This window comes from Neovison vison, chromosome 7 (assembly GCF_020171115.1).
Source record: "Neovison vison isolate M4711 chromosome 7, ASM_NN_V1, whole genome shotgun sequence".
NCBI lineage: Eukaryota > Metazoa > Chordata > Mammalia > Carnivora > Mustelidae > Neogale > Neogale vison.
Window position 1 is genome coordinate 203165362 of NC_058097.1, and position 12928 is coordinate 203178289.

The 12928-nt window shown below is 66.1% G+C and overlaps 1 protein-coding gene across 1 annotated transcript in view; it reads left to right on the forward strand.

The window, feature by feature from the left end:
* Positions 1-7520, forward strand: part of MUC5AC (mucin 5AC, oligomeric mucus/gel-forming) — a 49712-nt gene extending 42192 nt beyond the window's left edge. Inside the window, exons 51-63 of the mRNA XM_044260351.1 lie at positions 64-235; positions 567-668; positions 892-929; positions 1314-1436; positions 1524-1622; positions 1982-2101; positions 2317-2380; positions 2490-2604; positions 2979-3207; positions 3339-3487; positions 4477-4672; positions 5541-5660; positions 7317-7520. Of these exons, the coding sequence (XP_044116286.1) occupies positions 64-235; positions 567-668; positions 892-929; positions 1314-1436; positions 1524-1622; positions 1982-2101; positions 2317-2380; positions 2490-2604; positions 2979-3207; positions 3339-3487; positions 4477-4672; positions 5541-5660; positions 7317-7520 (1731 nt within the window). The remainder of the gene's footprint in view (positions 1-63; positions 236-566; positions 669-891; positions 930-1313; positions 1437-1523; positions 1623-1981; positions 2102-2316; positions 2381-2489; positions 2605-2978; positions 3208-3338; positions 3488-4476; positions 4673-5540; positions 5661-7316) is intronic.
* The last annotated feature ends 5408 nt before the right edge of the window (positions 7521-12928 follow it).

A 12928-nucleotide genomic window follows, 5' to 3' on the forward strand; every position in this document is an offset into this window, starting at 1 on the left:
TGTGCCCAGACAGGCCAGGGGCCAGCCCCACAGCCCTGGGCTTACACACGCCTCGTCCTGCAGCCCGGCCACACTGTCAGCATGGGATGCCAGCGGTGCACCTGTGAGAACGGCACATGGACCCTGAGCTGCCAGCCGCAGCCCTGCCCCCTGCCCCCAGCCTGCCCCGCGCCCGGCTTGGTACCTGTGCCTGCGGCCCCCCAGGCCAACCAGTGCTGTCCCCAGTACAACTGCGGTGAGCCCGGCCTGATGCCCACAGGCCCTTGGCTGAGTGCCGGGGGCCACCGGGTGGGGGGCACAACCAAGGGGGACCACACCCTTCCACCCCCCACCAAAGCCTCCGCCGGTGACCCCCCAAAAGACATGCTCTGGGGAGGGTGGGTATGCCAGGAGGACGGGGGTTCCTCTGCCCGGGCTGGCCCAGAGTGGCCCGTGCCCCTTGGAGAGCCTACCCTCTGGGTGGTGGGCCCCGCTGGAGGCCCCTGGGTGCAGCACTGGGCTGGGTGGGGGCGGGCGCGTGCAGAGCGAGAGCCGGGCCCTGAGGGCTGTCTTCCCGCCCGCCGCAGCCTGTGACACCAGCTACTGCCCCAAGCCCGTGGCCTGTCCCGAGGGCTCCCACCCCATCCTGACCTACGAGGAGGGAGCCTGCTGCCCCCACCAGAACTGCAGTGAGTGCCAGCGACCTCCTGGCGGGCTGGGTGCTTTGGGGGGGCAACCGCACTGGGGGTTCTCTGCGGCTGGGGGGGCGCGGCTGAGGCATCGCTGCCCGGGGCCCCGGGGCCAGCCACCCCGGTGACGCTTGTGGCCACCGCTGTTCTGCGGGCTGGGGCGTGGTGGGCCGGGCGGAGGGGCGAGGTGGGTCTGTGAGCCTGTGTGTTCCCCCTCGCACAGGTTGGAACGTCTGCAGTGTCAACGGCACCTTGTACCAGGTAAGAGGGATGTGGAGGTCAGGACCCCGGTGGCATTCGTGAGCCCTCCGGGGACCACGGCCCACAGCCCAGTGTAGCCGAGGCTCCAGGTCAGCCGCCGGCTGGGGCGCTCCTCCGCATCGGCAGGGTGGGCAAGGCCAGTATCCCTCCCTGCCCTCCCGAATGTGATGAGGGCCCCCAACATCAGTGTCCCCGACTGGGCCCTCCCAAGCCTGCGACGTCCCGGGCACCCTGGTCTCTGAGGTGAGGGCTCCGGGGGGCCCCACCCCCCGCCAGAAGGCGGCACTTAGGGGCATCTGGAGGGCCCGGGCTGCCTAGCGGGGGCCAGGCCCAGAGGCGTACGTTCTGGAAGCTCACCGGCCCGGGCCGTCCGACTCTCCCCAGCCCGGCTCCGTGGTCTCCTCCAGCCTGTGTGAGACGTGCCGGTGCCAGGCGCCCGGCAGCCCGCATTCAGACACGGCGGTGATCAGCTGTGAGACTCAGATTTGCAACACCCGCTGTCCCGAGGTGAGTGGCTGCGGTGCTTGCCCCACACTGCCGCGGGCACCGCTGGGGGTTGGGGGTGCTCAGGCCACACGCCCGCCGTCCCCGCAGGGCTTCGAGTACCGGGAGCAGAGCGGGCAGTGCTGTGGCGGGTGCGTGCAGCAAGCCTGCGTCCTCAACGCCACGGACGGCTCCCCCCTTCTCTTCTACGTGAGTTGCAGCTGCTGGGCCTGGCTGGGGGGAGCGGGGGGTTCCGGGGCCACGGAGTGAGTCCTGGGGGGGTTGAAGCCACCCTGCCCTGCCCAGGAGCTCTGGGGAAGCCGGGGCGGGGCCAGGCCCCACCCCTGCCTGGACGGAGGAGCTGTGAGGTCCCCAGTGGCCGCAGGGGCGGGAGGGGCAGGGGCGGGAGTGCAGAACCAGCCGCCCCTGCACACGGGGGCCCCTGGAGAGCCGTCATCGCAAGGCAGGGGCCCGGCAGAGACCGGGGGGACCCTGGAGGCCCACGAGCTGGAGGCCGACACACAGAGCTCCCCTGCCCTCTCACCTTGCTGGCCGGCTCCTCCTTGCAGCCGGGCCAGTCCTGGCCAGACCCCAGGAACCCCTGCGTGACCCACGAGTGTGAGAAGCACCAGGATGGGCTTGTGGTGGTGACCAGGAAGAAGGCGTGTCCCCCACTCAGCTGTCCTGCGGTGAGCTCCGGGAGCCCATGGCCCTGCCTGGCCCACTGTGGGCCATGGGAGGCCACGGCCAGGTTCACCCGGGGGTGGGGGTGGGGAGCCACGGTTGGCCCTGTGCAGTGGCCGCAGGGGTGCCCCTCACCTCTGTGGGGCACCGTCCCCTCCTGTCCATTCCTCCACTCCTGGGCTGGCAGCTGGCCCTCAAGGAAGCCCTCTTGTTGGCACAGGACCAGGCCAGGCTGAGCGAGGACGGCTGCTGTCTGTCCTGTCCTCCGCCGCAGCCCCAGAACAGTGAGTGCGCGCGTCCACGGGGGGGTGCATCCTGCTCGCCTGGGGGGCCGGGGGGCCCAGGGGTCCCGGCCAGGCCTGAGCCTCCGCCCGGCCTTTTGTGTCCCCCCAGGGTCCGCCTGCGCCCTGTTCCACGAGCGCCACGTCCTCCACCACCAGGGCTGTACGTCCCCCCGGCCCGTGCGCCTCGCCTTCTGCCGCGGCAACTGTGGCGACAGCGTCTCTGTGTACGTGAGCCCCTCCCCGGGCCCGCAGGGGTCCCACAGCCGTCAGGGGCACAGGGGATGGCGATGAAGGGCGGGGGAGGGAGAGCCGGCAGCGCGAAGGGCTCTGGGGTGGGCTGAGCGGCGGGTCCCGGGGGTTCGGAGGCCGCGGCCTGCGCCCCGGCAGGAAGCAGCCTGTTCCGAGACCACAGACTTGAGGCCCCCCCGGCGGCGTGGCGGGGTTCGCCGTGGCGCGCTGGCGGCCTGGTCGGCTGCGGAGGGTTCTCCTGGCCACGGGCGCGGGCGTGTGCGCGGCGGTCACACGCCGGCCAGAGAGGCTCGAGGCCGCTCGGTGGCGGCCGGGGGGGGCCTGGGTCTGACGCGCCCCCCGCCCGCAGCTACTCCCAGGAGGCCCACGCGCTGCGGCACAGCTGCGAATGCTGCCAGGAGCGGCGCGTCTCCCTGAGGAGCGTGACCCTGCGCTGCGCCGACGGCTCCCACCGCGCCTTCAGCTACCCCCAGGTGGAGGAGTGTGGCTGCGTGCGGCAGCACTGCGGCTCCCACGGCGCCCACGGCCACGGGGCGGACTCGGGGCCTGTGCAGAGCGACGAGGAGCAGAGCCAGGAGGTGGGGGGCACGGGCTGGAGGAGGGGCTCCAGGGCCACGGGCCCCACCGGTGGACTGACCAGCCCCCGTCCTCGGGGCTCCCGGCCACCCCCCTCCGGGATACACTGATAAGGGCGTCCTGTCCCCTACAGCTTTGGCTCCAGGGACCCGAGCCCTGGCCCAGGGGACCCGAGGCCATGATGCCCTGCCCGCCCACCTTGTCCCTCTCGGGGGTCCAGCTGGCCCTCGGGTGTGCGGTGGCCCCGACCAGCCCTCAGGCCACTCTGGCCGTGGGTCCAGCGTGCGTTCCCAGGACTTGTGCATCGCGTGGGGGTCTTAACAGGGATGGGCACTTGGACTCGTTGGGCCGGGCCGTCCACCAGGAGGCGCAGCCTTGCCCCTCCCTTGGCCCTGGGCTTCAGGAAATGACCGTCTGGTTCATAAATACACTTGGAGCATTTTGCAAACTGTGGACTCTGTGTGGTTTTTAAGCTGATCTGAGAAACCCAGAGTCGGGGCGGGGACAGGCTGCGCGCCAGGGGCTCACACCACACCCTCGGCCGACCCCAGGCGGGGCACACTGGGGAGGTCCACCCAGGGGCGTCTGCTGCCTCCAGCGGCTGGGGGACGACACCCATCCTTTCACAGAGTCGGGGGAGGGAGGAAGTCCTGTGTGGCCCTGCCTATCCCCCCAGCTGGCCTCACTGGACACCAGTAGGCTTTGCGTGGCGAAGGAACCTTCTAGAGGGCTCTGTCTTTTCCCCACAAGGCATCAGACCCCCTCATCACACACTTGCTGGGTTTGGTGTGTGTGTGTGTGTGCGTGTGTGTGTGTGCACAAAAGCCACCAGCAGCCAAGCCCCTGCCCCTCCCACGTCCGCCCTGTGACCCCCAGCTCTGCCCTGAGAACCTCCAGGTTCCTCGACCCCTTCCTTGGCGGCCCCAGGGGAGCTTCCAGACCACCCCCCTGGCAACAAGCAGACCAAAGGCCTGACCCAGCCCCGCAGATGCCCTGGGAGTGTGGACAGGGCTCACCTTGGTCCAAAGACCTGGCCAGAGCAGCCCCAGGTGTTGAGGACCACCCTTTACAGTTTCCATAGGGGACCCACCTGGACAATGCTGCTCTTGCCCCTGGTCCAGGCACACGGCAAGGGGGACCGACCTTGGAGCTTGACCCCTCCTGTCAGCAGTGACCAGCTGGGGGCGGAGGGTTTCCCTCGGCCAGGACCCCGTGACCCCTTGGGCTCAGGAGACCACTTGAGTGTGAGGTGGATGGCCATGGCCCCACAGGGACAGGGAGCGGGCTGTCGACCCCCGGGATGCCCTCCTTGGGCATAGCACATTCTCAGGCCTCTGGCTTTGGGAGACGCTGTTGCACGGACCAATTGGCCCCACAGCTGTGGGCGGCTCCCACGTCAGCGCCGCCGACCCCCCGAGCGGCTCGGGTGTCGGAGGGAACTGCCCCTTCCTCGGGGCGCAGGGTGCAGTGACTAATCCCCCACTCCCTGGGAGAGCACCGCCCCTGCCTGGATCTGGGGCTAGTGGCAGGAGGTAACCAGATAGCAGTCCCTGCCGGCCAGTCCAGCCACAGCAGCCCCTGGCCAGGTTATGCAAGCCGTTTCTGGAAAGAGTTACAAGCCGGGTGTGGCCCCAAGGCCACCAGGAGGCTCTTCCCACAGGGGAGGCTCCCCAGGCCACAGCCGGTGGTGTGGGGGATGAACTGTCCTTTCTGGGGTGGGGCTGCGTGACCAGCAGAGGCCCCTGTGGGCATGGGCTGCCCCGGCAGCTTGAGACCCCACCTCCTGCGACCTCTGTGGAGTCCCGGCCCGGAGAGCCTCCGAGGCCGCACGAGATGCTCATGGCTCTGCCTGGGACGGGGGTGGGGTGGGGTGGGGTGGGGGGTCCCACCCTCGTGCATGGGGGGGTCCAGACGGGGTGGGCAGCTTCTGCCCAGAGCAAGGGAGGCCAGGGGCTCCGAGAGAAGGACCCAGGATGCTGGGGAGCCTGTGACCACATGTGCCCCCAAAGCCAGCACCCCAAGGCCCTGAGGCCTCGTCCAGGGTGCGTGGGGGCTGCTACTCCATCTGCTTTGGCCACAGACCTGGGCCCTGGGTGGTGAATTGGCTTCGCAGAGAGACCAGGGGGCCCAGGTGGGGGACCCAGGGGCCTCTGGGTGGCCGCTGAAGCTTTGGGAGCAGAGACCAAAGAAGGATGATTCTGGGGACAGAATCTGGGCTTGGGGTGAGGCAGGAGGGCAGCGGGCGGGCGCAGCTCCTGCTGGACGTTGGACATATGGGTACTGCCCTGGTCAAGACCTGGGCGCCCATCAGCCCAGTGGCACTCTGTGTGGGCAGACGGGTGTCCGCCTGGAGGAGAGGCCCCAGGGAGGCAGCACAAGCCCCAGAGGCGACGAGAGCCTGGCCGGGCGGCTGGACCCAGGGTGTTCCCTCGGCCCCTCTGGGGACATCCGCAGGGTCGGGACCGCACCGCGGACGACCGTCCCAGGGGTGGGGGGATGGCCGTGCCTTGCACAGGGGACACGTGGGACAGGGGGCAGGACCAGAAGAAGGAGGGGAAAGGAGTGTGTGCCTGAGTCAGCTGCCCCAAGGAGCCCCGGGCAGAGCCGCCCCGGTGAGGTCCGGGGAGGAAGCTGGCAAACGCATTGTGTCAGAGGCCTTCAAACGTCCGGCACCGTGACAGAGCACAGGGAGGTCACAGCCAGGGGTGCACGCGGAGCACGGCAGCCTCCCGCTGGCAGGGGCGGGGCGCCGAGGGAGATCCTCCTGTTCCTGGGCCTGGCTGAGCTGGGCAGCGGTGGGCAGAGCACACAGATTGTTTGGGGGACGGTCACAGGGGAACAAGGCGGGAAAGGGAAGAGGTTGAGGCTGGGGCAATACTAGGGCCTGCAGGCAGGGGCGGGGGTCCCCGCCTGTGTAGGGGCCCGTTGTGTCCGTGGTGGGCCAGGAGAAAGGCGGTCAGGGGGCCGGGTCAGGCCGGAGGATCAGGGAGGACCAGGCTGTAGTCCTGGGGGGCTTGAGTGAGGGAGCCCTGGGGGCCTGGGCAGAACTGCCCCAGCCCTGCCTTGTCCTTCAGACCCCCCTGCTGGCTGAGGGTGGACAGCGGGGGTGACGGGAGGAGCGGGAGGCCGGCTGGGAGCGAGGAGGCGTCGGGGTAGAGGTAGGAGGCCCGCCCGCGGACAGTGGGAAGGAGGCGCTGGGAGGCAGGAGCTCCACGTGGCCATGCCGCCCGGACCACGCTGGAGGGGACAGCGGGGAGGGGAGGGGAGGGGAGGGGAGGGTGGGCCTCCTGATGGTACCTCCAGATTGAGGACCCTGGAGGGGAAGACGTGGACGTGGGGAGAGGTCCCCGGACAAGGGTGTACACAGCAGATGTGCCCGACAGCTCGGGAAAACACATGGATGACTTGGGGTTCCCACGAGCCCTGTTTTGGGCCAGGGATGCCGGCCCGCCCAGTGCCCGCCCCCGGGTCTCAGGGGCGGAGCAGGGGCTGCCTGGCGGGGTCGGCAGGGGCTCCTGGAAGGGTTTCCAGGATAGGCTGGAGGAAGACCCACCCCTCCTGCAAGGCAAACAGCTTGGGTGGCCTGGGGGGGGGGCCCAAGGGGGCAAACAGCTTCCTGCCTCGGGGACATGTGCCCCACGTCTCACTCCATAGGTGCCCCCGCCAAGTTCAGGGCCCCTTGGTCCTCCTGTGAGCACCGCCGCCCATCCCCCGTGCAATGGCAGAGCTGATCGGGTGGCCTTGGTGGGGGAGGAGGGGGGCCCAGCCTGTTGACGCATGCAGCCCACTTGAGGGGCTCCGTCTGAGCAGGGGGACGCAGAAACTCCCTGCCTGCCTTGGTCCCAGCCCTTCCTGCTCCCAAGAGAAGCAGTCCTGGGAGCACCCTAGCTGAGCACAGAGCCAGGAGCCCTAGGGCAGCCTGTCCCCAGGGGAGGTGTCCTTCCAGGGCTCCACCCCCACAGCCAGTGGCCCGGGCCCAGGAGGCTGTCTAACCTCGTCTGCGCAAGAAGCCGGGGCCTAGGGCTCCTTGGTGGGGGCCTTGGGGGGGCACATCTTGAAATAGCCCCAGACCAGTATTCTGCTGTCCCGCGCGGCCTTGCTCTGTCCTCAGCCGATGGCTCCCAAGCTCCCACGGGTCCGCAAGAGGGCCAGTCGGCACTTTGTGGAAACCAACAAGAAGCTGAGGCCTGTGGAGAGCAGCCCGGGCCGGGGGGGCACACCCCCCAGTGGGTCAGGACCTGCCCCAGAGCCCAGTTGGACGCTCTGGACCTCATCCATTGTAGGGGGACCTTGCCTGGTTTCCGAAGCCGACTGAGCTCCCACGGGGACTCTGTCTCCCCACCCATGGTCACCACAGAGCGCTGTCCTCGGGCAGTGTCCACACCTCTAGCTCTGGGCATCGGGGATGCTGAGCCGCTCTTCTGTGGGCATGTGGGTGTGGGTGTCCCTGTCTGGCCGGATATGCGACAGGGCACAGGTGAGGGCAACAGAGCCCTAGGAGAAGCAGAGCCTCTCCTGCAGAGACGCCGTTGCTGGGCACAGGGGCTTGGCTCTGACCCTCACCGCCCCCATACACACAAGTCTGGCTCGCCCTGTGGGCCTCCAGGGGCCCTTCCTGACTGCCCAGACCGTGCTGGGCACTACCCACCACCCCCTGAGCTGGGCTAGCAGCTCCGAGTTAGGGTCACTGACCGCTGACCTGGGGCAGCTCCAGCTCCAGCCTGTGGCCTCATGACCCAAGCCCGGGATGTAATCTCGTGTCCCCCTCGAGTCCCCCCAGGGGCAGTGTGGACACTTCCAGCCCCGCGTGTCAGCGGCACGCGCGCACACCACACCTACTTACCGAGCGCGTCGGTCACATCCCTGACTTTGGGACGTGGCAGGGCCCCGACAGAACCCAAGTAAGGAGGTAGCCGGGCACGGGGGATCCCCTGACAGCCTCCCCGAGAGAATGCAGGAGGGCGAAGTCGGGGCAGCCGGAGAGCATTGCGGGCCCTGCGTCCACCGAGAGGAGTGGGCCCCACGGAGGGGCGGAGCCGTGCTGCGTGGCCTCCCCAGCTGTGGGGCCTGAGCCAGGACAAGGCTGGCGCGCAGGACGTGGGTGTGTCCCTCAGTCCCTTCTCCAGGTCACTGGTCACTGCTGGGGCCCCGGGGCTGGTGGGGTGGGCCAGAGGGGGCAGTCGGCAGGCGGGCTTGGGCGTGGATGTCCTGGTGCCCCAGCCACCGGGACTGACGTCTCTCTCTGCACGTAGTGGGGGAAGTGGGCCCCTTGGCCAATCTTGTGGGCGCTGAGTCAACACTGGGGTTCCTGGAGGGAAGGGAGGGTCTGTTTGCCGACTGACACTTGGTCATCTGGGCCTTCCACCAGGACGCTGCTGCCCTCCTGCTGTTTGCTCTCCCTCTGCCGTGGTAATCCTCAGCAAACCAGGCTCAGTGGTTTGCCTCTGAACGTCTCCTCTGTCCACACTGGCCCTGCCCAGGCTGAGCCATGCCTGCCCCCCAGTCCCCGACCGGGCTCTGAGACTTCCCGAGACCCTGCATGGGGCTGCTGCTTCTCCCAGGGCTTCACCAGGACCAGGGGGAAGGAGCGGGGAAGACAGGGAGGAGGGGGCCCTGGTGCACTTGCTGTAGGACCTGCCGCAGGGCGGGGCCCCTAGACAGCCAGGCTCCCCCAGTGTGCCCACCCGCTGCGGGCTGGCTCTGCCCTGGAGACGGACTGACTCCCTCCCCACTTCCTCTCCTGCTCCAGGGCTGTCTTCTCCCCGCTGCTGCGTGATGCGTGCCGGCCTCCCTCAAGTCCATGCCCCAGACCGCGGCCAGAATGGAGCTTTCCAGAGAACCTTTTATTTTGATGTGGTTTCAAGTTTATGGGTAAATCGCAGAGACGGTATGAAGAGCTCCTGTCTGCCCTTTATCCCGACACACGGGGGTCGGCTGCTCGCTCCCTTGGCCCTGCTGCTTGCCCTCACGTGTGCAGCTGCACCTGCCCACCCTCTACCCACGTGGGTTAGAGGCCCCTCACCCCAACGTAGGTGGGCGTGTGTCCCCTAGAAACAGGGCAGGGGTCACGCTGGGCCGAGTCGGCTGCGACACACGGCACCCTGTAAACCACGGTCCTCAGTCGTCCTGACCCGATCGTGATGGCCAGAGCCGCACATTCACAGCCCGAGATGGGTTCCAGGACCCCAGGCCCCATGAGCGCCACCCTCTTCTCCTTTAGTCTGGGATCTGTCCTCAGCCTTTTGCTGTGTCCCTTGACCTTTTCAAGGGGTGCAGGCTGGGTCAGGAGGCGCAGCACCCCAGTCGGGGTCTGTGTGCCGCTCCTCAGCTTAGACTGGAAAAATGCCCAAGCTGAGGGCACGCTTTTGCTCTCTGTGCATCGCACCTGGAGGGTCCCGACGTCCACTGGACCCACTGCTGGGATGGACGTCTGCCTGCGTCACTGTGGGTGTGTGGGCCAGGTGTCCCCACTGGGAACCAACCGTCTCCGCTCGGAGCCAGGCAGGGACTGTGGGAACCATCTGGGGGCCCTGCAGGGGCCTCGCCCTCAGGCTGTCGCCGTGACCCGTGCCCTGCGAGCCCCTTGCACTCTTCCCGGCTGGCTGTCTTCTGCAGGAGGAACTCGCGCTTCTTTCCCATTTATTTATTTTTCACCTATTCGTTGATAGCAGAACAGGCTCACGAACTTCTATTTTCAGTACAAATCTTCTTAAAAATATAAACCAATCAGAAACAAGCTCCGCGTGTTTGTTCCCCACAGAAACTGAAAAAGACAAGGACAAGTGGTCTGAGCCAACTTGCAGGAGCTCTATCCCAGCCAGAGGTTTACAGAAACCCAGCTAACGTCCACACAGGGAAAGGCCGTCTTTAGAACGCTCGGGAATCCCTGCCGCAATCTGTTCTCGTCCTTGCCCCACCCCCACCCCCAGGGCAGTGGTGGCTGTGTCCTTGGATCGGCAGCCCGGGTCCCCTTCCTCCCCCCAAACCAGAAGGAGCAGAGACGGTCCGGTCTGCAGGCCACTGTGCTCATCCGCTCGAAGCTGCCTGCTGGGTCCCCAGAGGCTGACACAAGGAGCTCCCCTCCGTTCGGCTTACCTTGGCGCTCAGGTGGCGGAAGCAGCGGGCACTGCTCACACAAGCTGCTGGGGGTCTTCAGACCCGCAGACTCCGGGAGCAAGCCGTCATAGGAGGGGACACACAGTTGTCCCCCTATGGCCTACACGGGTTGAGGTAGGGCCGTCTGAGGAATTATGACATCTGAAAGCAGGTACATGCACTCGGGGATTTGGAAAGCCATGACGGAGCTCAGGCAGGGCCCCAGGCTCAGAGCAGCCTACCCAAGTGCTGAAGGACCGTCCTGGCGGTCTCCTCCTGGCCAGGCTGCAAGGCCGGGGAGCTCCTGAGAGTCAAGGACACTCTGCCCAGCATTAGCCGGACACGAGCTAAAGGAACAGAGACTTCAGTGATCACACAGGCAAGGGAGAGTCGTTGTCAACATCATCTGGGAAAGTCTCAAAACAAAGGGACACGTCAGTCTTTGACAACAACGAAATGAAGGAGGAAAAGAAAAGAAAAAACCAGCCAACACCAGAGGAAGGGGAGAATCTAACGTCCAGAGCTGCCATTTATAACAGCCACATCCCCAGTTTTCAACAAAAACCGCAAGGCTCACAAAGAAACAAGAAACACGGTTATTAAAAGGAACGAAGTCAGCTGACAGACGTCACCCCCGAGGAGGTCGAGGTGTCACAGCTGGCCGACGAGGACGTTGCAGCCCCTGGGTTGGGAGCGTCCCGAGGGCCAGAGCAAAGCCCGGGCGGCACTGAAGGCAATGAGGACGTCGGCACGCGCACAGGCGGGAATGTCGGCAGACAGACGGACACGAGCAGGAGGGAAACTGGACGGGAATTCTAGAGCCGGACCGTGCCACTGCCGAAGGGGGGACTTTGCTCGAAGAAAGGAACGAGGAAGAGGGAGCAGGCGGGTCGCCACTGAGGGGCCGACACACGCATGACGTAGCCCCAGGAGAGAGGAGAAAGGGGCGGAGGCGTTGGAAGAACTCAAGCAGAAACTTCAAGAAGCCAAGGAAACTCCCAGGACGACAAACACAGAGACATTGACACTGACACATCGCAGACGCCCCGGGTCCCGGGTCCTGAAGGCGCCTCAAGATGGGCGGCGGGTCCCCTGCAAGTTCTCCCCAGTGACACCGTCTGCTGACTTGGGGGCAGAGATCTCCGAAGGCAGATGGCCGTGGATGATCGGATTTGATGTCCTGCAAGAAGCCACGTCGGCCACGGATTCGCCACCTGGCAGGGCTCTCCTTCACAAAAGAGGGGGCGGTTAAGCCATTTCCCTATAAACAGAAGCTGGGGGAGTGATTCATGACAAGCCGTCCCCTACGAGGGGCTGAGTGGAGCCCCTCGGGCTGAAAGGAAGGACACCAGAGTGTCGGCCAACGCCGCGCGCGGAAGGGGAGGTCCGCGGTAAAGCTGAGCACGTGGGCAAATACGGAAGTCAGTATTACCGTGACCTCAGTTTGTCCTCCGCTCGCAACTTCGTACAGGACTTAAAACACAGACGTCCCAAAACAACCACGCACCTGTGCTGCTGGGCGCTGCCCCCAACAGCACGTCTCACCACACGGGCGGGCGGGGCCGCATGGGGGTGTGGACAGCGGGCGTCCGCCGGCCGGGTCGGAGCGGACGGTGGAGGTCTGGGTGTCCGGTGACCCCTCGGCCAGCACACGGAGAGGTCTGCACAACAGGCTCAAACGGGAACGGGAAGGGAATAAAAACTCGTCACTACAGAAACGAACAAGCATGAAGGACGGCAGCGACAGAGGGAACGGAGAACAGAGCCAGAAGACGCGCGGGAGACAGACAGACTGTCACCCGGCCGGGCCAGCCCGTCCTTACCAGTCAGAGACGGTCAGGACTGATTCAAGAAACACCCTCGGAGTCTACGCCGTCTGCAAGACACTCGCGCTGGAACTAGGGTTGCTCTGGTCGAAAGCTTGCGTCCCCCGCAAACAGTGACCCGGAGAGGCGAGGCGGCCGCGTCTGCCGTACGAGGTGAACCTCCAACACCAGACGGTTAGGAGAGACAGAGGAGGGGGCTACGTCCCGACAAAGACTCAGCTCCCCAGACCTGCAAACACATGCCCCAGCCGCACGGACACGGCCATCCCACGCGGCCAGCGACGGGCAGGACGAGCCGGCCAAAGGCTCAGGAGGAAACAGAGGGTGCGCACGTGCATCTGCCCGTCCCTGCGGGCCCTCGAGCGCCCTCAACGACGACCCGAGCTCCTGAAGCGCGTGCGATGGTCTCCGAGAAACTATGTGTTGGGCCCCGAAACAGGTTTGAAGACATTCACAAATACTCAAACCATGGAGCAGCGGCAGGTCAGTCGCAGGAGGGAGAGAGTGGGGGCGCCGGCGGGGGGGGCACAGTGGCTGTGCGTCCGGCTGTCGGTTCGGCCGAGGCACGGTCTCCGGGTCCTGGTTCCAGGCTCAGCGGGGAACCTGAGATTCTCTCTGTCCCTCTGCGCCTCCCCTTGTCCCCACTCTCACTCTCTAAAATAAACACATATTGAAAAAAAAAAAACAAGAAAAAGTGTGAAATTCACAGGTATGTGAAAATCAAACAGTACAGCATTTAAAAAAAATTTTATTTGAGGGAGAGTGAGAGAGCACAGAGGGAGAGGCAGAAACAGACACCCCC